Source organism: Bombina bombina, chromosome 5 (assembly GCF_027579735.1).
Source record: "Bombina bombina isolate aBomBom1 chromosome 5, aBomBom1.pri, whole genome shotgun sequence".
NCBI classification, from domain to species: domain Eukaryota; kingdom Metazoa; phylum Chordata; class Amphibia; order Anura; family Bombinatoridae; genus Bombina; species Bombina bombina.
The window spans coordinates 600,220,348-600,245,646 of record NC_069503.1 but is presented as its reverse complement, the minus strand read 5'-3'; the positions used below and the strand labels follow the sequence as shown (position 1 = coordinate 600,245,646).

The 25,299-nt window shown below is 41.1% G+C and overlaps 1 protein-coding gene across 1 annotated transcript in view; it reads right to left on the bottom strand.

The window, feature by feature from the left end:
- Positions 1 to 25,299, bottom strand: part of CUL1 (cullin 1) — a 275,965-nt gene that overhangs the window by 208,836 nt on the left and 41,830 nt on the right. The window contains exons 3-5 of the mRNA XM_053715813.1: positions 7,241 to 7,415; positions 2,123 to 2,290; positions 1,673 to 1,723 (exon numbers count right to left, since the gene is read on the bottom strand). Of these exons, the coding sequence (XP_053571788.1) occupies positions 1,673 to 1,723; positions 2,123 to 2,290; positions 7,241 to 7,415 (394 nt within the window). The remainder of the gene's footprint in view (positions 1 to 1,672; positions 1,724 to 2,122; positions 2,291 to 7,240; positions 7,416 to 25,299) is intronic.

Here is a 25,299-nt window from a genome sequence, read left to right as displayed (position 1 = left end):
CCTAATAGATTTAGAGACAAATTCTTTTACATTAACAGGAACATCCTGAGCATTAGATGTTGAGGGAACAACAACAGGTAATGGATTATTACTAATGGAAATACTATCTGCATTAGCAAGTTTATCATGACATTCATCACAAACTACAGCCGGAGGAACAGTTACCACAAGTTTACAACAAATGCACTTAACTTTGGTAGAACCAGCATCAGGCAGCGTCTTTCCAGAAGTAGATTCTGATCCAGGATCAAGTTGAGACATCTTGCAATATGTAACAAGCCTCTAACAACCAGAAGCAATGAAAAAAAAGAGACTGAAATAATGTGAAAAAAAGGTGGAGACAAGAATGACGCCCACATTTTTTGGCGCCAAAAATGACGCCCACATTATTGGCGCTAAGTACAACGCCTATATTTTTTGGTGCTAAGTATGACGCCACATCCGGTGACGCCCACATTTTTGGCGCTAAAAAAATGTCTGAACAACTTCCGGCGTCAATTAGGGCGCCGGAAATGACAACATTTTTGCGCCAAAAAAGTCTGCGCCAAAAATGACGCAATAAATTGAAGCATTTTCAGCCCCCGCGAGCCTAACAGCCCACAGGGAAAAAAGTCAATTGAAAAACTTTTTAAGGTAAGAAAAAAATTATCATTCATATGCATTATCCCAAATAATGAAACTGACTGTCTGAAATAAGGAATACCGATTACCCTGAATCATGGCAAATATAAGTTTAAACACATATATTTAGAACTTTAAAAATAAAGTGCCCAACCATAGCTTAAGAGTGTCATAATAAAATAAGACTTACTTACCCCAAGACACTCATCTACATATAGTAGATAGCCAAACCAGTACTGAAACGAGAATCAGTAGAGGTAATGGTATATAAGAGTATATCGTCGATCTGAAAAGGGAGGTAGGAGAAGAAATCTCTACGACCGATAACAGAGAACCTATGAAATAGATCCCGTAGAAGGAGACCATGGTATTCAAATAGGCAATACTCTCTTCACATCCCTCTGACATTCACTGCACTCTGAGAGGAAAACCGGGCTCCAGCCTGCTGCGAAACGCATATCAACGAAGAATCTAGCACAAACTTACTTCACCACCTCCACGGGAGGCAAAGTTTGTAAAACTGAATTGTGGGTGTGGTGAGGGGTGTATTTATAGGCATTTTGAGGTTTGGGAAACTTTGCCCCTCCTGGTAGGAATGTATATCCCATACATCACTAGCTCATGGACTCTTGCTAATTACATGAAAGAAATACCAATTAACTTGGATTCTAATGACCCTTGGTAGCCAAAGTCATTTTCTTTTCCACCATATACTGTAGCCCCCCCGTATCCGCAGATGATACATTCCAAGAGCTACCTTTGATTCCCGAAACTATGGATAGTAGAGAACCCTATATACCTTACATCTAAGGCTTCTCTTAGGTGTTGAAGAATTGGCAGCAAAATTTTAAGCAAAATAAAGTATTTTTACGACGACCGTGGATAACAAACCGCAGAAACTGAATCTGCGGATACAGGGGTTCTACTGTACTTGGTTTCCATCTGTCATCAGCATATCTAGTCATTTAATAGAACAGTTTGATGATGGTGATAAAGAAAATGTACTAAGCAAAACTAAAAAGCTAAAACCATGATAAGAGTGGATGTTTACCTGCTTATTTAAAGGTCTGAAGAGACAATCCCTCCAGGTCACTAACGCAAGCTTTAAAATAAAGAGGAAAAAATAAATACATTTTTAACATAATGATAGACTATCATACAGTCAAACAAGATATTTTAAACCAGCAGGAAAGAGAATTAAAACAAGTTAAAATGTATATTAAACAGTATAAAATTGTAATATAACATGTTTAAATTATGTGTAGATAAAAAAAAATGCATTTTCATTACTTATTTTGTCTAGAAACTAAACCTTTAAATGTATGTCTTCAATAATTAAAACAAACTAGTATTACCTTTTTAATACCTATATAAAGGAACTGCATGTATTTAAAATCTATTTATATCTCTCTATATCAATATGCACTAAGGATTTACTTTCATTTTAACTTTTGCATGCTGCAAAACCATTTTTAGGTAGATTACAAAATAAAACACTTACTGAGTAGATTTCATATATTCCTTTGCGGCCCTCGTCACATTCACGCCGAACCCAGTGCCGATTGAGGTATGCGCAGATCCCATTCAACACTTTGCTCGAAAACCGGTAGTCTTCCCATTGCTGTGTGTAAAATTTTAGTACGCTCTCATCCATCAAATCTTCTCCATCCTGAAAAAAATGTTATCCAGGGATTTAAAGTATTATAATAAATTTGTGTTTATCAAAAGAAGTGTGTCTGTGTTAAATCATAATTTAAAGAAAATATATTCATGGTGTGCATTTATTAACAACAGTACTATATATGTTTATTTATACAATAAATTGTATAGGTGTTCAAGACAAATTATTTTGGACATGCTTTATGTTACATTCTAAAATTAAAGGGACAGTCAAGTACAAAAACAGGGAACGTAATTTTAAACAACTTTCCAATTTACTTTTATCACCAATTTTGCTTTGTACTCTTAGTTGAAAGCTAAACCTAGGAGGTTCATATGCTAATTTCTTAGACCTTGAAGACTGCCTCTAATCTGAATGAATTTTGACCACTACAGGGCATTAGTTTATGCGTTTCATATAGATAACATTGAGCTTATGCACGTGAAGTTACCCTGGAGTGAACACTGATTGGCTAAAATGCAAGTCTGTCAAATGAACTGAAATAAGGGGGTAGTTTGCAGAGGCTTAGATACAAGGTAATCACAGAGGTAAAAAGTGTATTTCTAGAACAGTGTTGGTTATGCAAAACTGGGGAATGGGTAATAAAGGGATTAGCTTTTTTTTTTTTTTTAAATTATGGTGTTGACTGTCCCTTTAAAATGTATTAATTTAAGATTATCTTTGATTAGCGCCGCAAACAAGGTTTTCTCACACTTGTTAACTAAGTAGCAAATAATTTAACACAATTGTATTGGGTAGGTGTCTAACAGTTTTTTACATCTGGTTCCTATAATCATGGCCTAATAAAGGACAAAACTTCTTAAAGGGACACACAGGTTAATTTAAATTTTCATGATTCAGATACAGCATGTAATTTTAAACAACTTTCCAATTTACTTCCATTAAAAAAAATGTGCACAGTCTTTAATATTTAAAATTTTTGAGTCACCAGATCCTACTGAGCATGTGCAAGAATTCATAGGCTATACGTATATGCATTTGTGATTGGCTGATTGCTATCACATGGTACAAGGGGAGTGGAAATATACATAACTTTGAAATTTGTTATTTCAAATAATGCTATTGCATTGTCTTATCTTGCATTTGTTGATTATGCATATCTAATGTGTTGACTGGTCCTTTAAACTCAATAAGCAAGAAAGAGAATGGTGTTTTGATAGGAAACTTCCAAGATACCCATTTTCTTGTTAATAAAGGAACACTGATGTAATTGGAGCAGCCATGAAGCTGTTCTGTAATAGCGATAGTCTCCAACACAACAAACTTTTTCCAGGCAAGAAAATGTAAATATTTACTAGCCAGTATTGTAACAAGTGTTTGTGTCTTAAAAAGAATTTCTGAAAAATACATTTGTGTTTGTATAAAAGTGTTCCTGTTAGAATAACAAGTGTTCCTGCAGCAAACAAACTCTTCAGAAGTACTGAAGTAGTTAAACAATTAATGTTGACATTCCTTTTAGAGAAAGAGGAAAACATTGCATTCACTAAACAATTAAAAGGCCATAATACCCAAATGTTGAAACACTTGAAAGTGATGCAGCATAGCTGTAAAAAGCTGACTAGAAAATATCACCTGAACATCTCTATGTAAAAAAGAAAGATATTTTACCTCAAAAGTTCCTCAGTAGCCACATCACATTGTAAAGGATTTCTAAGCAGCATATCAGTATGTCTGTCCCAGGACAGCTGAAAGGATGAGCCTTGTGCACTCATGTTATTTCCCTATTCAGTGTAACAAAGAAATCTCATGAGAGTTAAGTGAAATCTCATGAGATCACAGTAAGAGTTCATGACCTCAGCACTGCTGATACTGATTGGCTGCTGTTCATTTCTTCATTTTTTTTTTATTTTTTTCTACCTGCAGCCGAGTATAACTTTTTAACAGAACTTACTCTGCTGAGCTGAGGAGATTGTGAAGTAAAATATCTTCCTTTTTTACATAGAGATGCTCAGGTGATATTTTCCTGTCAGCTTTTTACAGTTATACTGCATCAGTTTCAAGTTATTTAGCATATGAGTATTATGTCAGTTTAACAGAAGTAAAATAAAAATATATAATATAATTAATAAGAACTCTCTCTATTATTAACATCTAACATTGAGGGACGCTACTTTAAAGGGCCATAAAACCCAAAAAAAAATTTATGATTTAGATAGAACATCACATTTTAAACAACTTTCTAATTTACTTCTGTTATCAAATAGTCTTTGTTTTCTTGGTATTCTTTATTGAAAAGCATGAAGATAAATTCAGGAGCGTGCACGTGGCAGCAGTTTTGCAACAAAGTTATACATTAGCAGGAGCACTAGATGGCAGCACGATTTCCTGTCATGTAGGACTTCAGGCTTTACCACATCTCTACAGCTAGATAGTTAATGTGCACTAATTAATCCGAAGACCAGTATTGCTATACACAAAGTCTTTAGCACTATCGATAAGGAAAATGCAGGGTGAGGCCTTACCAAACAGACCTGAAATGCTATTTTCAAGGCTAGAGAATTTACTAATCTCACTGATTGAGAGATCGATATCAGACCATGACTTAATTCAACCTAATCCTGTAAACATTGAGTCCAATGCACCTACATGAGCCAAACCTCTCCACAGTACATATAGGCCCATGGCTCTGGATCAGTGGCAGTCCATATTTGAGGGATCTCAACAGAAAAAGGCAATGGATGATAAAGAGCAAGATACACAGCAAACCCACAATTTATATATAATGGAGGTAGATTCCATACATATTTTGTTAACCTTTGAATCACCGCATTTGATTGGGAAGGAACTGTCTCCTGGTGCTCGATTGCCAACAGAACCGGGATTTACTGACATGCCACCAACATCGCAAGCAGAGAATTTGTGCAGACAGCTATATTCCATGGAACAAAAGGGGATTCATTTTACACTCGCAAGAAATCAAACTGGGTTTGTGTTGATATGATCACACAGGTTGAGGAAATGGACTGCATGCATAATCTGTATCAGCTATTGAAACATCTTTGTTCATCTTCAGCTGCAATGTCAAGTAATCTTTGTGAGCTTCCTATGAAGACAGCAGTTTTGATACCCAACCCCCTCTTAAAGAAGCTACACTTGGAACTTAATATGTCCTGTTTATGCCATTCGAAGCTTGCATGGTTCACAAGGGCTCCCAAACATTTATAACGGGACTGATCCAAACTGGAGAAGGTTAGAGTGACACTGCTCTCTGTTTACCAATGTCTCAATTGTGTTTAGGACTAGTGTTATTTTAAAACTGTTCTTATATTACGTAAAGTTTTTACCTTTGAAAGGTTAAGCTCATTAGCGCTATATATTTTCTTGTTTTACCCCTTTTAAACTTGGTTATAGATGGTATTGCAAGTTGCTTTGTTACAGATGTCACTTTTAGATTGACAGTCTATATATTATAATTATATTCTTAAAATATTAGTGATTTAGACATGGACCCAATAGTTTTAAATTTATAATCCTGATACAGCCTTTATTTTATACGGGTCAAACGCTGCTCCCCCCCACTTTTTTTTTGTTTGCCCTGTATCTTATAACTGTAGTTTGGCTAACAGTCAGTAACTGTGGTCGTGGATCATAACTGAATTGATTGCTATAGGATACATAATTTTTAGAGGAAGAAAAATAAAGGGATAAAAAAACCCTCTTCAAAATATTATTGGATACTGAGAGTTTGCCAATCTTTGCACACTAATCCCTTACCCTTATACATCAATAGTCTATATTCCCAATATGTGGATATAATCTAAATAAAGTCCTCTATATGCAGAGGTATTTCACATAGCTAAAGTGTCCATATTCATACAAGACTCACTTTACTTCCCTTTATAGAGAAACTAAATAGAAGTCTTTTCACTGTTGTACAGGTTTACTCCTTTCTTTTATACTAGCAAATGTATGCACTAATGACATAGATGTGGTCTTTGTTTCCTTTATTTTTCTATTATATTAATTTTTTTACTTTATCTTTAATAAACTATTCTAGATCTATCACCAACAAAAGGTCCATGAGTGGCCTTTATCTTTAAAATCCCCTATGTCCTTCTGTGCTATCTTGAGATAGAGGACCACGAATGCCCTAGTTGGCTATTGGGAGAAGGGGGAAAAGAGAGTTTGCTCTTACTTTGTACGTCAACCGAAGCACTAAAGGTATATTTTATTTTAGTGTAGTTTCTCTTTTGTTTTTACTTTGCACCTATATGCGTTTTGCTATAGCTCAATAAAAAACTTTTTTTTTAAAAAAAACATCTACTCTAATAAACGATTCTGTAGCAAACCCAAAACAGATAAACTCAAGGCAGTTCTCATAAGCATGGTGACAATAAAAACACTATAAAAAGGTATTAATATAAAACAGCTGATTATACATTTTACTAGAAATCTTAAACATAGACATGCATTTTAATATATACTTCTGTAATTGACCCAACTGATCATTTGCACATGATTTCCTTCAATGAATTTAACATTTTACAAACAATACTTTAAAAAAAAAAAAAAAAAAAAAGAAGAAATTAGCATTAGACCCTTATAAACCTTGTTTTGTGTTGCTGTACAAGCATGTGCTTAGAAGCTTTGCATCTCCATTGGTTGTGAATACATAGGGGATTAGCTTCTTGCCTTTACAAAAAGCAAGTACAGTGTAGAGTTGCCAGCTTTTCTTTATTGGCTTCCAAAAGACTATTTAAGAATGCTTAGGACGTGTTGTACTACATATTTGTTTAGCCAAAATATCAGTGTTCTAAAACTTTAAATATCATTCAATTAAAAGCTTCTATTAAAAATGTTAACACACATAATCATGCTCATTGACTTTAATTTGTTTGTGTTAAGATTTAATAAAAAAAAAACCACCACCACAAAATAGTGCTTAAAAGATTGGTCACCCACATCACTTAAGACATTTGGGATTTATATGCAGCCTACCTTGAGGAGATTCGTCAAATAATTCTTCAAGAACTCTTTTAATCTCTTGTACAGTTCTAGGCCAACAAACTGGGCTCCTCCAGGAGTCTGACCCTTTTTAGATTTGGACGGTGGTACTCCTGCCCCACGTGCTTGGTTAGACTGGTGTACACTGGTGCAGTAGTTATAAACATGACTGAGGATAAATGTTAAGGCACAAACCAAGATTGCTCTATACAGACAAACAAACAAAAATCTATTTGTATCTGTAGCTGAAATGTCAAAAAAAAATCTGTTTACCTGATAAATTCATTTTTTTCATGATGGGGAGAGTCAACAAGCCATCTCATGTGGGATTAAAGTCCAGTCCTAAAGGAGGAGGCAACACACCTCACACAACAGAGCTTTAATCACTCCCACTTAAGGCCAAGAGAAAGGAAAAAAATAAGAAAAAAGTAAAAAAGGAAAAGCAGGGTAAAAAAAAAAAAAAAAAATAAGAAAAATGGTACTGCCACCAACTGTGGTAAAAAAACAAGGTCGGGTCTTGTGGACCTTGTGGTCTCTTAAAATAAATGATTTTATCAGGTAAGGATAAAACATAAATTATGTTTACCTGATAATTTTCTTTTCTTCAGATGGAAAGAGTCCACAGCTGCATTCATTACTTTTGGGAATTCAGAACCTGGCCACCAGGAGGAGGCAAAGACACCCCAGCCAAAAGCTTAAAATACCTCTTCCACTTCCCTCATCTCCCAGTCATTCTGCAGAGGAACAAGGAACAGTAGAAGAAATCAAGGTGAAAATGTGTCAGAAGAATAAAAATAACAGACGCCACATAGAAAAACACCTGTGGGGAGCTGTGGACTCTTTCCATCTGAAGAAAAGAAAATTATCAGGTAAGCATAATTTATGTTTTTCCATCATAAATGGAAAGAGTCAACAGCTGCATTCATTACTTTTGGTAACACAATGCCCAAGCTATAGGGGACACTGAATTCGTCCGAAGCCGATAAAACGTAGAAAGAGGAAAGGCCCCAAGGACACTGACCCGCAGATAGTCCATAAGGCCTTGCTAGAGACCGCAGAAAGGACTGGACTGAGCCAACCCGCCTCCAGGAGACACCGCCGCCCAGCAGTCAGTCCCAAATGTCCCACCCCTTACTAGAGGAAGGGATCAAGCACCAAAAACTCCCCAAAGAAAGATTGAACACATGCAGCAAGCCCAGATAAGTGAACACCTGAATCAACCCACACACTACAGTCATACCAGGATGACTCTGAAAAGAATACTTGCCAGCAAGTAAGAGCAGCTGAAAAGATATCAAATCCTAAATGCCAGACTGCTAAACATCCACTAAACAGTGGGCACATCACAGGCTATCCAAAAGCCATCAGTTCTTCTCAAATATTGTGACATAGAGAAAGCACAAAGCCTCAAGAAGGCTCACCGAACCTTAAAAGGCCCGAGGACGACCACATATCTCAGATCCTGCTTCACACCGGACCGGTCCAAGCAACAGGCAGATCTGAAAAACAGGGGAACAGAAAGGACCCCAAACACCAACCCCTAGGGAAGGACGGGATGGTGTGAACTCGTCACCCCCACAGAACTCGGGTGCTAACTCAAGAGCTCCCTCAAATAGTTACTGCCAAAGATAACCCATAGGCGATGAACATCGCAAATGCAGAAGATTCCTATGAGAACCCATCATAACTGACAGTCTCAACATGAAGATTCCAATCTCCACAGAAAGAACAGCACAAGCCAGAAAACCAAACTGCTCACCCTTACAGGATAAAAAATACCTGTTCCCACCTCCTGCATACAAGACAGAACATCAACCCTCCAGAAAGGAGGAAACCCCCCCAAAGGGAAGGGCACATATAAGAACAGTGCACATGCTCACAAGGCAAGAGCCAAGTCTGATGAAAACAAAAGCCGAATGAAAAACATCCAGATGTCCAGAAGAACCCAGAGAGAACTCCCTACGAAGGGAAATATACATTGTTCAAAGGACAAGGCAAGTCATAAATAGCGCATCAGAGAGCACCCAGAACCTGGCCAAGCTGCTAGCAGGCTTAACTAGCCTTTCCTTAGGCCACAGCCTATGTTCCCTGGGAAAAACTGACCAGTCACAGGATCATAAGCTTCCGAACTTCCAGAAAGATCCCATACAAGACTATAGGCCCGAGCCCTAGAATTATACCTCGTCTGAAAAATCAGACCTCACCGGGGAATAACCGGACTAGCCCGGAGAACAGGAAAAAGATTCACTCACCAATCTCAACCCAAAAGGAAGACCACACCCCCTACAAGAGTCCAAACACTCCAAAAAAGAGCTGGAGCACGACAGAGGCGTGCCAAGACTTCTAGAGACCAAGGGAGAACTTAGAGGAGCAAAGTCACTTGAAGAGCGAGTAGAACAAAGATAAGTCTCCATATCATCTCAGAGTACACACCCGGAGGACCACACCCAAGGAAAAAGAATGCAGAGCATCCCAAACCCCGGGAGAACAAAAACCCCAAGCTTTTCCAAAGCTTGGAAAAGGAGACAACATAGCCTAACGTTCCTGATAGGGAAACAAACTCCTGACTAAGGAAAAACTACACAGCCCTCCCAATAATGCAGTTAAAACCACTAAGGAGAAACGGCCAAGGCCCAGAATCTTCACCCGAGGGAAGAGAACCTCAAATGGAACAAGTCCAAAAAAGGACAATACCAAGGAGCCCTTGAAAGGCAAGACAGTCAGGGCCGGCAGCAAGGAGGCCCAGAGTCCTCCACCTCCCAACCCATGCAGGGAAGGAAACACTCCTCTTTCCGACAAAATAACGTAAAACAGTGTGTCGCAGCAGAACTTCACCAAGTCCCAGTCAACCAGCTAGAGGGGCTAGCAAGGACTGAACCAATCCCCCACGCATCACGGAGCCTCAGGCCCTCACAGAATGCTTAGCTGAATAACACAAATTATAATGAGAACACTCCGAACCCAATCAGGACCAGCCTGAAACTCAGGGTCAATACTATCAAAGCTACAAACAGTCATCCCCAGGTCTAACTTGTCCTCTCACATCAAACACGCTTCTGTAGACGTAAACTGTGCTATCAAAAACCGTGAGCATCTATTCGAGAAAAAATTCCCAAAGGAAATACATAAACACAAGCTCAAATAAAAAATCATCCTAACCGGATAAAATAAAAGCTAAGGCAACCCTTAGGTTATCGCCCAAGAAGAACATGTTCTTCCAGCTCAGGACTAGAAAGGATGCTCAAAAACCCAGGATATAAGAAGACAACTTCATCCACATATAGCTAATTCTGCAAGCCGTTTGAAGTAGAAGACTGAGACGTTAAGGATTGGATCCTCCAACAACGGCAGAACATGCCTCAAAAAGGACATGAAGGCACGCCAGTCAATAATGAAAGGCACAGCATACCTTCATTGGAGCATAAGACGACCCGAAGGTTGACCCCCTGAAGCCTCAAGGACAGTCATTCCCCCTGATAGCTGAACAGGCCATCCCATGCTTGAAGAGCGCCGGTCAACAGAACTCGTACAATAATTGTCAGCACATTTCTGGTAGCTGCAGATGCGCCAGCGCCATAATAATGGACATGCGAAAATGTGTCATAACGTCTGGGGGGAACAAGTCACCTTCCAGAGAAGGATAAGCAAATTCTGGGTTACATGCATGTGAAGGGCATGTATTACTCGGTCCAATTCGTATTCCTCCCGAGAAGTAGACAGTAGTCAGAGACCGTTCATCTCCCCATTATCAGAATCCTCCATAACTGGGATATTGAATACAAAAAACGGACCAAATAAGAAAAGTAAAACGGCACCTGACACCCACAATGGCTGGGGAACTCGCCACCTCCTAGGACCCAACAACAGCGGACCAGAAATGTTCCATCGCCACACGGTCAGGAATGCAGAAATGGAGAGTCAAAACGTGACCACGCCCCCGGTCACCAGGTGCACTATGTGGTCCAGAAAAGGCGCTTAACCGTAAAGGCCGCGTCATCTTCAAAGGCCGTTATGTTCCTAGCCAAGAGCCTAACACCACAAATAAGCAGGTTGAATCACATAAACATGATTTTAAAAAAAACCTGTTCAATAACCCCCCACAGGAGATATTAACCCTTGATTCCAAGATACAAAAAGGAGCCTCATTGAGACCCTGAGTTATAGTTAGTCCTGCAAGGTGGTAGCCTCTCGGGAAAACATTTGTATTACCAGGCAATCATAAAGAAAGAAAATGAAACAATCTTACCGGAATCTACGCTGTGGAACAGGAACACCGCCCTTCAAGTGTGACAGTAGGGCTAGGCGATATACCGCGGATGCAGTTTTAAACCGGTATTAACCACCGCAATTTAAGAGTATGCAAATTTTTTAGCCCCGCCACCCCATGACGTATTCTGCCGAAAGAAGCTGATCAAAAGCATGGAAGCAGCCAGAGGGGAAGCAATTTCGCATTTACACAACAAGGTAGTGTTTTTAATTTGACAGAGCCACAGTGTCAGATATTAAACATGTAAACGTATTAGTGTTTTTGTGTGATCACACTTAAGATTTACACTTTTTTTACCCATCCATAATGTGATCTGCTGAAAATACCTCAAACAGTGTCACACTGTCTCATAGTGGGACAAACCAATCCCAAATATGTATTGGCTGGATGATAAATTAGTATAGTTTAAAAAGACCAAGCCATGAAGCTAAGCAAACTAGAATTACATTTAACCGCTGAATTATTTGTAATAATAATAGTAACACCTCAAGCTCAGTTACTCTCGTCTCAACCCTAAACGTCAGGTCAGACAGCATTACTACTTAGAGTATGTGTGACCTGTCAAATGTCAATCAACTAATATGGGCGTGTTTAGATAAGATCTGTCACTCATTGAATATAGGAGGCGTTGCTTTAAGGTAAAAGCGCAAGGTCGTTGAAGTCTTCCGCGTCATGTCATACGACTCCAACACCTTGAAAGTAGTGACACAACAGCCACGCCCACCGTAGCTTTTTAAACCGGGCCTGGGCCCCGCCCCCTCTGGCTTCCTGCTGACAAGATGGCGGCGGAGAGCAGAACATTGTCGTACACTGTGTGCAAGTGGAGTTCTTTCTCCTCCAATTATTTACCCGAGTGAGTACCAGCCTGCGTGTGCTGCAAGGTCTGCGGGTGTAGCCTGTGTATCTGATGTCCCCTTGTTATACCGCTGGATGCATAAGTAGACCTGTATTACCCCAGTATAGCGGTATCCGTGTGTAAGTTTAGGGACAGACATGCAGAAATACGTACTCTGACATAGCTTACCTCTGTATAACACCCAGTTGCTTGTGTAAGTGGCCAGAGGGGAAGCAAGGGAGTGCGACTTGTATTAAGTGTTGGGGCCAGTCTTGTACACATCTGGTAGTGAGTTTGCCCACCAGCTAGCACGTGAAAAAACAAAATTTATGCTTACCTGATAAATTTATTTCTCTTGTGGTGTATCCAGTCCAGGGGTTCATCCATTACTTGTGGGATATTCTCCTCTTTTCCTTTTTTTTTTCCCAAAAATAGCCTCCGAAGAAGCAAAAGTATTGAATTTGTAGAATTTAGAAAAAGTATGAAGCGAAGACCAAGTCGCCGCCTTACAAATCTGTTCAACAGAGGCCTCATTTTTAAAAACCCATGTGGAAGCCACCGCTCTAGTGGAATGAGCTGTAATTCTATCAGGAGGTTATTGGCCAGCAGTCTCATAAACTAAGCGGATTATGCTTCTCAGCCAAAAAGAAAGAAGTTGCCGAAGCCATTTGGCCTCTCCTCTGTCCAAAGTAGACAACAAACAAAGCAGATGTTTGACGAACATCCTTCGTAGCTTGTAAATAAAACTTTAAAGCACGAACCACATCAAGATTGTGTAAAAGACGTTCCTTCTTTGAGGAAGGATTAGGACATAATGAAGGAACAACAATCAAAACAGAACTTTCCAAGATAAAAGTTTAATATCTATGGAATGCAAAGGTTCAAACGGAACCCCTTGAAGATCTTTAAGAACTAAATTTAAACTCCATGGCGGAGCAACAGGTTTAAACACAGGCTTGATTCAAACTAAAGCCTGACAAAACGCCTGAATGTCTGGAACCTCAGCCAGACATTTGTGCAAAAGAATAGACAGAGCACAAATCTGTCCCTTTAAGGAACTAGCTGACAATCCCTTCTCCAATCCCTCTTGTAGAAAGGATAAGATTCTAGGAATCCTGACTTTACTCCATGAGTAACCCTTGGATTCACACCAATGAAGATATTTACACCATATCTTATGATAGATCTTCCTGGTGACAGGCTTTCGAGCCTGAATTAGGGTATCAATGACCGACTCGGAAAAACCACGCCTTGATAGAATCAAGCGTTCAATCTCCAAGCAGTCAGATGCAGAGAAATTAGATTTGGATGTTTGAAAGGACCTTGAAGTAGAAGGTCCTGCCTTAGCGGCAGAGTCCATGGTGGAAAGGATGACATGTCCACCAGATCTGCATACCAAGTCCTGCATGGCCATGCAGGAGCTATCAAAATCACTGAAGCTCTCTCCTGCTTGATCTTGGCAATCAGACGAGGGAGCAGAGGAAACGGTGGTAACACATAAGCCAGGCTGAAGGACCAGGACGCTGCTAGAGCTTCTATCAGCGCTGCCTTGGGATCCCTGGACATGGACCCGTAACGAGGAAGCTTGGCATTCTGACGAGACACCATGAGATCCAGTTCTGGTTTGCCCCATAGTTGAATCAACTGGGCAAATACCTCCGATGGAGCTCCCACTCCCCCGGATGAAAAGTCTGCCAACATAGGAAATCCGCCTCCCAGTTCTCTACTCCTGGGATATGGATAGCTGAGAGATGGCAAGAGTGAACCTCTGCCCATATAATTATCTTTGAAACCTCCAACATTGCCAGGGGGCTCCTTGTTCCCCCCTGATGGTTGATATAGGCTACAGTCGTGATGTTGTCCGATTGAAATCTGATTAACCTGACCGCAGCTAGCTGAGGCCAAGCCTGAAGAGCATTGAATATCGCTCTTAGTTCCAGAATGTTTATCGGAAGGAGGGCTTCCTCCTGAGTCCACGAACCCTGAGCCTTCAGGGAGTTCCAGACTGCGCCCCAGCCCAGAAGGCTGGCATCTGTCGTCACTATAGTCCATTCTGGCCTGCAGAAACTCATTCCCCTGGACAGATGGACCCGAGATAGCCACCAGAGAAGAGAATCCCTGGTCTCTTAATCCAGATATAGCAGAGGGGAAAAAAATCTGTGTAATCCCTATTCCACTGATTGAGCATGCAAAGTTGCAGTGGTCTGAGATGTAGGTGGGCAAACGGAACTATGTCCATTGCCGCTACCATTAAGTCGATTACTTCCATACACTGAGCCACTGACGGCTGAGAAGTGGAATAAAGAGCACGGCAGGAAGTTAGAAGCTTTCACAATCTGACCTATGTCAGAAAAATCTTAATTTCTACTGAATCTATCAGAGTTCCTAGGAAGGAAACTCTTGTGATAGGGGAGAGAGAACCCTTCTCTTCGTTCACCTTCCACTCGTGAGACCTCAGGAATGCCAGAACAATGTCCGTATGGGACTTGGCGATTTGAAAAGTCGAAGCCTGTATCAGAATGTCGACTAGGTAAGGAGCCACCGCTATGCCTCGTGGCCTTAGGGACCCTAGAACCTTAGTAAAGATTCTTGGTGCCGTGGCTAACCCGAAGGGAAGAGCCACAAACTGGTAATGCCTGTCTAAGAAGGCAAACCTGAGAAACCGATGATGATCTCTGTGTATTGGAATGTGGAGATAAGCATCCTTTAAATCCACGGTAGTCCTATTTTAACCCTCCTGGATCATAGGTAGGATGGTTCGAATAGTCTCCATCTTGAAGGATGGGACCCTGAGAAATTTGTTTAGGATCTTGATATCCAAGATTGGTCTGAAAGTTCCCTCTTTTTTGGGAACAATAAACAGATTTGAATAGAATAGGGTCTGCCCTTTGAAGGGGATGTTGAGAAGCTTAGACTTTGAAGTAACGTCAGCTGACCAGGATTTAAGCCATAGCGCCCTACGCGCCTGAATGGCAAAACCTGAATTCTTAGCCGTTAGCTTTGTTAAATGAAAAACGGCGTCAGAAATAAATTAATTGGCTAACTTAAGAGCTTTAAGCCTGTCTAGGATATCATCCAAAGGGGTCTCCACCTGTAGAGCCTCCTCAAGAGACTTGAACCAGAAAGCCGCTGCAGCAGTGACTGGGGCAATGCATGCAAGAGGCTGGAGAATAAAACCTTGTTGTATAAAGATTTACTTAAGGAAACCCTCTAATTTTTTTATCCACTGGATCTAGGAAAGCACAACTGTCCTCGACGGGGATAGTTGTACGCTTAGCTAGGGTAGAGACTGCTCCCTCCACCTTAGGGACCGCCTGCCACGAGTCTCGTGTAGCGGCATCTATGGGAAACATCTTTTTAAAAGCAGGAGGGGGAGAGAACGGTACACCTGGTCTATCCCATTCCTTCGTAATAATTTCTGAAAACCTCTTAGGGATTGGAAAAACATCAGTGTAAACAGGCACTGCAAAGTATTTGTCCATTTTACACAATTTCTCTGGGACTACAATGGTGTCACAGTCAATCAGAGTCGCTAAAACCTCCCTGAGCAACAAGCGGAGGTGTTCAAGCTTAAATTTAAATGCTGTCATTTCAGTCAGACTGAAGTAACGCCTTCCCTGAATCAGAAATGTCACCAACAGATAGAAGCTCTCCTGCTTCGGCTTCTGTACATTGTGAGGGTATATCAGACATAGCTACTAAAGCGTCAGAAAGCTCTGTATTTGTTCTAGCCCCAGAGCTGTCTCGCTTTCCCTGTAACCCTGGCAGTTTGGACAATACCTCTGTGAGGGTATGATTCCTAACTGCCGCCATGTCTTGTAAGGTAAACGCATTGGACGCGCCAGATGTACTTGGCGTCACTTGGGCGAGAGATATAGGTTCTGACACAGGAGAGCTAGGTGGTTTAACCTCCCTTTTGTCGGTCTGAGAAACCTCTGGTGATAAATCTTTAAAAGCCATAATATGGTCTTTATAACTTATAGAAAGGTCAGTGCATTTGGTACACATTCTAAGAGGGGTTCCACAATGGCTTCTAAACATAATGAACAAGGAGTTTCCTCTATGTCAGACATGTTTAACAGACTAGTAATGAGACCAGCAAGCTTGGAAAACACTTTAATAAATGTGAAAAAGCAATTAAACAAAAACGGTACTGTGCCTTTAAGAGAAAAAAACTACCACATAAACTGCAAAACAGTGTTAAAAAGTTGTAAACTCTACGAAATTTTTACAGTGTGAATAAGAGACTAAAGCAGCATTGCACCCACTTGCAAATGGATGATGAACCCCTTAGGCCACAAACCGGATTAGAAAAACGGTAAAACCATTAAAAAACAGTCAAACACACTGCCACAGCTCTGCTGTGGCTTCTACCTGCCCTTAAACACGATTTTTGCAGGAAAAAAACCCTCTATAGTGGTCCTAGATGCCAGAGGACTCCTTTAGGGAAGCTGGATGTCTCAGTCTGAATATCAACTGCGCATAAAGTGCGCAAAAATAGGCCCCTCCCACCATGTACTCAATGTCAGAGGGCCTTAAAAAAGTACTCCTAGGAGTAATCTATCAAGCCATGTGGAAAACTAGGCCCCAAATAAAGATTTATCACCCTCAGAGAAAAAACGTTTTTTCTGTAAGTTATGCAAACGTTTTTACACTAAGTAATATGAGAATTAACATGAATATTACCCTTATCTTGTAAGCATGATCCCAGTTGTTGTTAAATCACTGTATCAGGCTTACCTCAAATATACCAGGCACTGTCAGCATTTTCTAGACCTTATCTCTCTAGAAAAAAATATACTGAACATACCTCAAAGCAGGTGATCTGCAAACCGTCCCCCCAACTGAAGTTTTCTTTCCATACTCTTCAGTTATGTGTGAGAACAGCAATGGACCTTAGTTACAAACCGCTAAGATCATCAACCTCCAGGCAGATTTTCTTCCAATATCTGCCTGAGAGTAAAACAGTACAACAGCGGTACCGTTTAAAAATAAACTCTTGATTGAAGGTAAAAACTACACTAAGTCACCATCTCTTGATACTTCCTTTCTTGTTGAGAGTTGCAAGAGAATGACTGGGGGTGGCAGTTAGGGGAGGAGCTATATAGATAGCTCTGCTGTGGGTGTCCTCTTGCAACTTCCTGTTGGGAAGGAGAATATCCCACAAGTAATGGATGAACCGTGGACTGGAAACACCTTTACAAGAGAAATCGTGATTAAATCGTAATCACGATTTTTTTTAAAAAAAGAATAAAATTTGTGATTTTATTTTTTGCCCATATTGCCCAGCCCTATGTGACAGATATGCAAAAAATAGGAAAAAGGCGCCAAAAAGTCCAGTATAAAAAGTAGAAACAGTTTATTAGGACAAATAGTAAAAACAAATAATGTGTCCTAGAAAGAACAACTTTAAAATTTCCATGTTGTATTGCAGATGCACACAGCAGACATGTTCACTGCTTACCTGTGTACTTCCAAAGCCCTGCCTTATAATCACTAACTCCCTTAAAGGGATATATACATTTTACAACAATGGATTTTTTAAGCCTACTATAAGTTTAAACAAAATCAATAGAAAAACATATAGGAATTACACTGTAGTCATAGCAAATTAATTTAACACTATAGAAATATCGTATATTTTATGTATCAAAAAATAATAAATAGTGGATTTGTTGAGACTTGCATGATTACTGGTAAGATTATATTATAAATAGAAATAAATATTAAACATTCAATAATAGTGGAGTAATGCCCTTAATTAAAAGCTAGGTTCAAGATTTCTTATAATCCTTATGCCGTTTAATATAAGGGAGTATAAAAAGGAATTTATTGAGAGATACCTAAAAACAGAATTTATGCTTACCTGATAAATTACTTTCTCTTGTGATGTATTGAGTCCACGGATTCATCCTTTACTTGTGGGATATTCTCCTTCCCAACAGGAAGTGGCAAAGAGAGCACACAGCAGAGCTGTCCATATAGCTCCCCCTCCAGCTCCACCCCCCAGTCATTCGACCGAAGGTTAGGAAGAAAAAGGAGAAACCATAGGGTGCAGTGGTGACTGTAGTTTAAACAAAAAAGCTACCTGACTTAATAGCCAGGGCGGGCCGTGGACTCGATACATCACAAGAGAAAGTAATTTATCAGGTAAGCATAAATTCTGTTTTCTCTTGTAAGATGCATCGAGTCCACAGATTCATCCTTTACTTGTGGGATACCAATACCAAAGCTTTAGGACACGGATGAAGGGAGGGACCAAGACAGGTACCTTAAAAGGAAGGCACCACTACTTGTAAAACCTTTCTTCCAAAAATAGCCTCCGAAGAAGCAAAAGTATCGAATTTGTAAAATTTGGAAAAAGTATGCAGCGAAGACCAAGTCGCTGCCTTACAAATCTGTTCAACAGAAGCCTCATTTTTAAAAGCCCATGTGGAAGCCACTGCTCTGGTAGAATGAGCAGTAATTGTTTCAGGAGGCTGCTGGCCAGCAGTCTCATAGGCCAAACGGATGATGCTTTTCAGCCAAAAGGAAAGAGGTAGCAGTCGCCTTCTGACCTCTCCTCTTACCAGAATAGATAACAAACAATGAAGGTGTTTGTCTGAAATCCTTAGTTACTTCCAAATAGAACTTTAAAGCACGAACCACATCAAGATTGTGTAACAGACGTTCATTCTTCGAAGAAGGATTAGGACACAGAGAAGGAACAACAATTTCCTGGTTAATATTCTTATTAGACACAACCTTAGGAAGAAAATCGGGTTTGGTACGCAAAACTACCTTATCTGCATGGAAAACCAGGTAAGGTGAATCACACTGTAAAGCAGATAACTCTGAAACTCTTCGAGCAGAAGAGATAGCTACCAAAAACAGAACTTTCCAAGATAAAAGCTTAATATCTATGGAATGTAAAAGGTTCAAACGGAACCCCTTGCAGAACTGAAAGAACTAAATTCAGACTCCATGGCGAAGCCACAGGTCTATAAACAGGCTTGATTCTGACTAAAGCCTGACTAAACGCTTGAACGTCTGGTACCTCTGCCAGACGTTTGTGTAAAAGAATAGACAAAGCAGATATCTGTCCTTTTAAGGAACTAGCTGATAACCCTTTCTCCAATCCTTCTTGGAGAAAGGACAATATCCTGGGAATCCTAATCTTACTCCATGAATAACCCTTGGATTCACACCAAAAAAGATATTTTCGCCAAATCTTATGGTAGATTTTCCTGGTGACAGGCTTTCTAGCCTGAATCAGGGTATCAATAACCGACTCAGAGAAACCACGCTTTGATAGAATTAGGCGTTCAATCTCCATGCAGTCAGACGCAGAGAAATTAGATTTGGATGCTTGAAAGGACCTTGTATTAGAAGGTCCTGCCTCATTGGTAGTGTCCATGGTGGGACAGATGACATGTCCACTAGGTCTGCATACCAGGTCCTGCGTGGCCACGCAGGCGCCATCAGAATCACCAAAGCCCTCTCCTGCTTTATTCTGGCAACCAGACGAGGGAGGAGAGGAAACGGTTGAAAAACATAGGCCAGATTGAAGGACCAAGGCGCTGCTAGAGCATCTATCAGCACCGCCTGGGGATCCCGGGACCTGGACCTGTAAAGAGGAAGTTTGGTGTTCTGACGGGACGCCATCAGATAAAAATTCTGGAGTGCCCCATAGCTGAGTCAGCTGGGCAAATACCTCCGGGTGGAGTTCCCACTCCCCCGGGTGAAAAGTCTGACGACTTAGAAAATCCGCCTCCCAGTTGTCTACTCCTGGGATGTGAATTGCTGAGAGATGGCAGGAGTGATCCTCCGCCCACCTGATTATTTTGGTTACTTCCGTCATTGCTAGGGAACTCCTTGTTCCTCCTTGATGATTGACGTAAGCTACAGTCGTGATGTTGTCCGACTGAAATCTGATGAATTTGGCCACGGCTAGCTGAGGCCATGCCTGAAGCGCGTTGAATATCGCCCTCAGTTCCAGAATGTTTATCGGGAGAAGAGCTTCTTCCCGAGACCATAAGCCCTGAGCTTTCAGGGAGTCCCAGACTGAACCCCAGCTCAACAGACTGGCGTCGGTCGATACGATGATCCACTCTGGTCTGCGGAAACACATTCCCTGAGACAGGTGATCCTGAGACAACCACCAGAGAAGAGAATCTCTGGTCCCCTGGTCCAGCTGTATTTGAGGAGACAAATCTGCATAATCCCCATTCCACTGTTTGAGCATGCATAGTTGCAGTGGTCTGAGGTGTATCCGTGCAAAAGGGACTATGTCCATTGCCGCGACCATTAATCCGATTGTCTCCATGCACTGAGCTACAGATGGAATGAAGGGCTCGGCAAGTGGTTAAGAGTTTTAACTTTCCGACCTCCGTCAGAAATATTTTAATTTCTACCGAGTCTATCAGAGTTCCTAGGAAGGAAACTCTTGTGAGGGGGGAGAGAGAGAACTCTTTTTGATGTTCACCTTCCACCCGTGAGACCTCAGAAAGGCCAATACAATTTCCGTGTGAGACTTGGTTCTTTGGAAAATCGACGCCTGAATTAAGATGCCGTCTAGATAAGGCGCCACTGCTATGCCCCGCGGTATTAGAACTGCCAGGAGGGACCCTAGCACCTTTGTGAAAATTCTGGGAGCAGTGGCCAACCCGAAAGGAAGAGCCACAAACTGGTAATGCTTGTCCAGAAAGGCGAGCCTGAGAAACTGGTGATGATCTTTGTGGATAGGAACATGCAGATATGCATCCTTTAAATCCACGGTGGTCATATATTTACCCTCCTGGATCATTGGTAAGATTGTCCGAATGGTCTCCATCTTGGATGATGGGAATTTGTTTAGAATTTTGAGATCCAGGATTGGTCTGAAAGTTCCTTCTTTCTTGGGAACCACAAACAGGTTTGAGTAAAAACCCAGCCCTTGTTCCGCAATTGGAACTGGGTGGATCACTCTCATTGTATGTAGGTCTTCTACACAGCGTAAGAACGCCTCTTTCTTTGTCATGTCTGTAGACAGACGAGAAATGTGGAACCTTCTCCTTGGAGGGGAGTCCTTGAATTCTAGAAGATATCCCTGGGATACAATCTCTAAGGCCCAGGGATCAAGTACATCTCTTGCCCAGGCCTGAGCGAAGAGAGAGTCTGCCCCCTACTAGATCCGCACCGGATCTGGGGCTACCCCTTCATGCTGTCTTGGAGGCAGCTGCAGGCTTCTTGGCCTGTTTACCCTTGTTCCAGCCCTGGTAAGGTTTCCAGGCTGACCTGGGTTGGGAAGCGTTACCCTCTTGCTTTACAGCAGGGGAGGATGAAGCGAGACCGCTCCTGAAATTCCGAAAGGAACGAAAATTATTTTGTTTGTTCTTTATCTTGAAGGACTTGTCCTGAGGGAGAGCATGGCCTTTTCCCCCAGTGATTTCTGAAATAATCTCTTTCAATTTAGGCCTGAAGACAGGCTTTGAAAGGGATGTTCAAGAGTTTGGATTTTGACAACACATCGGCCGACCAGGACTTTAGCCATAGCGCCCTGCGCGCTAAAATGGCGAAGTCTGAATTCTTTGCCGCTAACTTAGCTAGTTGGAAAGCGGCATCTGTGATAAAAGAATTAGCCAGCTTAAGAGCCTTAATTCTGTCCATAATGTCCTCATATGAGGTCTCCGTCTGGAGCGCATCTTCCAGCGCCTCGAACCAGAAAGCAGCTGCAGTAGTTACAGGAACAATGCACGCAATAGGTTGGAGAAGAAAACCTTGTTGAACAAAAATTTTCTTAAGTAAACCCTCTAATTTTTTATCCATAGGGTCTTTGAAAGCACAACTGTCTTCAATTGGTATGGTTGTGCGTTTAGCAAGTGAAGAAATATCCCCCCTCCACCTTAGGGACCGTCTGCCACGAGTCCCGCATGGGCTCAGATATGGGGAACATTTTCTTAAAAACAGGAGGGGGAACAAAGGGAATACCTGGTCTATCCCACTCCCTAGTAACGATATCCGCAATCCTCTTAGGGACCGGAAACACATCAGGGTCGCAGTCGTCCAGAGTAACTAATACCTCCCTGAGCAATAAGCGGAGGTGTTCTAGTTTAAATTTAAAAGCCAATATATCTGAATCTGTCTGAGGAGAAACCTTTCCTGAATCGGAAATTTCTCCCACAGACAGCACATCCCTCACCCCAACTTCAGAGCGTTGTGAGGGTATATCGGATACGGCTACTAAAGCGTCAGAATGCTCATTATCTGTTCTTAAAACAGAGCTATCACGCTTTGCGGGTAACATGGGCAGTTTAGATAAGAACTCTGAGAGGGTATTATTCATAACTGTCACCAAGTCTTGCAAGGTAAAAGAGTTAGACGCACTAGAGGTGCTAGGCGTCGTTTGAGCGGGCGTAACTAGTTGTGACACTTGGGGAGAGGTCGACGGGCTAACCTCGTTACCTTCTGTCTGAGAATCATCTTGGGCCACATTTTTAAGTGTAACAATATGTTCTTTAAAGTGTATAGACATATCAGTACAAGTGGGACACATTCTGAGAGGGGGTTCCACCATGGCTTCTAAACACATTGAACAAGGATTTTCCTTGGTGTCAGACATGTTTAACAGACTAGTAGTAGTAGTAGGCTTGGAAATCACTTTAACCCTTTAAGGACACAGCTTTCAGTTTGCTCAATTGTTTTATGATGGAAAAATTCCGTCATATGTCCTTAAGAGGTTAATCAAGAAAAACACACTTTGAAAAAAACTTTACTGTGCCTTTAAGAGATAAAAAAGGCACGCAATTTTGTAAAACAGTGAAAAAATGCAGCAAACTTTCCGAAATTTTTACAGTATGTACCTAAAGCATTAGTAAGATTGCACCACTAGCAATAAAAACGATTAACCCCTTAATGCCCAAACCGAATCGACAGCAAGCCAAAAAAACGGTTAAACGTTCAGCACCTTGCCACAGCTCTGCTGTGGCCCTACCTGCCCTTAGGAACCAGATTTGTGGGGAAAAAGCTTCTTATAGGCCCTCAAACTGCAGCAGGACCCTCCATGTGAAACAGCCTGAACGTCTAGTCCAAAATAACTGCGCAACTGAGGCGTGAAATTAGGCCCCTCCCACCTCACTACGGTGCTTGTGAGGCCTAAAGAAACACTCCAAAGTGTTTTAATATTAGCCATGTGGGTAACAAACCCTGAAAGAAACCCAAAGGAACCTTCAAAGTGTCTCAAAAAAACGATATTTTCAATAAAAACCGTTTGTCTTGAAAATAGTGTCAACCAGCATAAACTAGCCCTGTTATGTAAGCTTGAAATTCCATACTTAGTGTCTGAATACAGCTTACCCTTCCCTCATGGGGATATTATCAGTCTTCTCTAGCATTATCACAGTCTTGTCTAGAAGAAAAAAGACTGAACATACCTTATTGCAGCCTAACCTGCAAGCCGTTCCCCCTAACTGAAGTTTTATTGCACTCCTCAGTCCTGTGTGGAAACAACAGTGGATTATAGTTACAACATGCTAAAATCATATTCCTCCCTGCAGAAATCTTCATCTCCTTTCTGCTAGAGAGTAAATAGTACACACCGGTACCATTTAAAATAACAAAATCTTGCTTGTTGAAAATAAAAACTACATCTTTTTTACCACATTCACTTTACCCTTCCGATTGCTTAGAGCCGGCAAAGAGAATGACTGGGGGGTGGAGCTGGAGGGGGAGCTATATGGACAGCTCTGCTGTGTGCTCTCTTTGCCACTTCCTGTTGGGAAGGAGAATATCCCACAAGTAAAGGATGAATCCGTGGACTCAATACATCTTACACGAGAAATTCAATTAAACACAGGGGCACTTTAATTCATCAAAATTTACATTTCACTCGTGTTGTGAAAATAACTTTTAAACTTGACAGCCGCTCCAGCTTCCCCCGGTCGTCGCAAGTCTCTTCCTACGTCAGAAATGACGGATTGGTCATCCTCCAATCACTAGACAACTAGTACGCTAGTGACAAGAGGTGTCACTAAAGTACTTGTAAGAGGCGCCTAGGAGCAAATGAAAACTACTAAAAAATATGATTAATATGACAATAAGCAAATATATCAAATATATCAAAATGTACAATATAATATCAGTAAACCAGTGTATAAGGGTATACAGACTGATAGTTCAATGGGTAATGGACGATGATGTAATAGTCCTGTTAATACAGTTCCAGATGGTCTCAAATGATGTGCATCCAAAGCAGTAGGCCGCTCCTCCGGGGTGTCGTGCCGCGACACAGATCAAGAGAATCTAAACAAATCAAAATAGAGGGAGCCACATAGTGCAGATCATAAACAACTTCAAAACAGATACAGGAAGAGCAGAAGAAACCTACTCACAAGATGTAAAGCACTGATGTGCAATACTAGCAGTCCGGAACCACCCGTCGTCCGGTAGACCAATTGATGGTGTCACAAAGGGGATCCTCGTCTCACCAGGGAGAGTCCAGAGATAACACGAGGGGGAGCCTATACAGCAGCGGTCGGCCCAGCAGGTTCGGGGGCCCTCCACTTGGAAGGGTTAAGAGTGTAGAATCTATAGCTCTAAAATGGTGTAGAAATTCCAGGATCAAGGAAATGGTAGGTTGGCAGCAAATGGAGAGTTAAAAGAACTTAAAAATTTATTGTTTAAGATAAAAACAGCAACGCGTTTCTCAGTGTAACACACTGTTTCATCAGGCTATCAGGATAGGATAGCCTGATGAAACAGTGTGTTACACTGAGAAACGCGTTGCTGTTTTTATATTCAACAATAAATTTTTAAGTTCTTTTAACTCTCCATTTGCTGCCAACCTACCATTTCCTTGATCCTGGAATTTCTACACCATTTTAGAGGGATTTTTAGATACTGATCTAAAAATCCAGTATAAAATAGTTTAAAAACTTACTTAAGGAGGGGAACTTCCGGCCAGCGGCCACGATCAGTCGCATAGCTGCATACTGC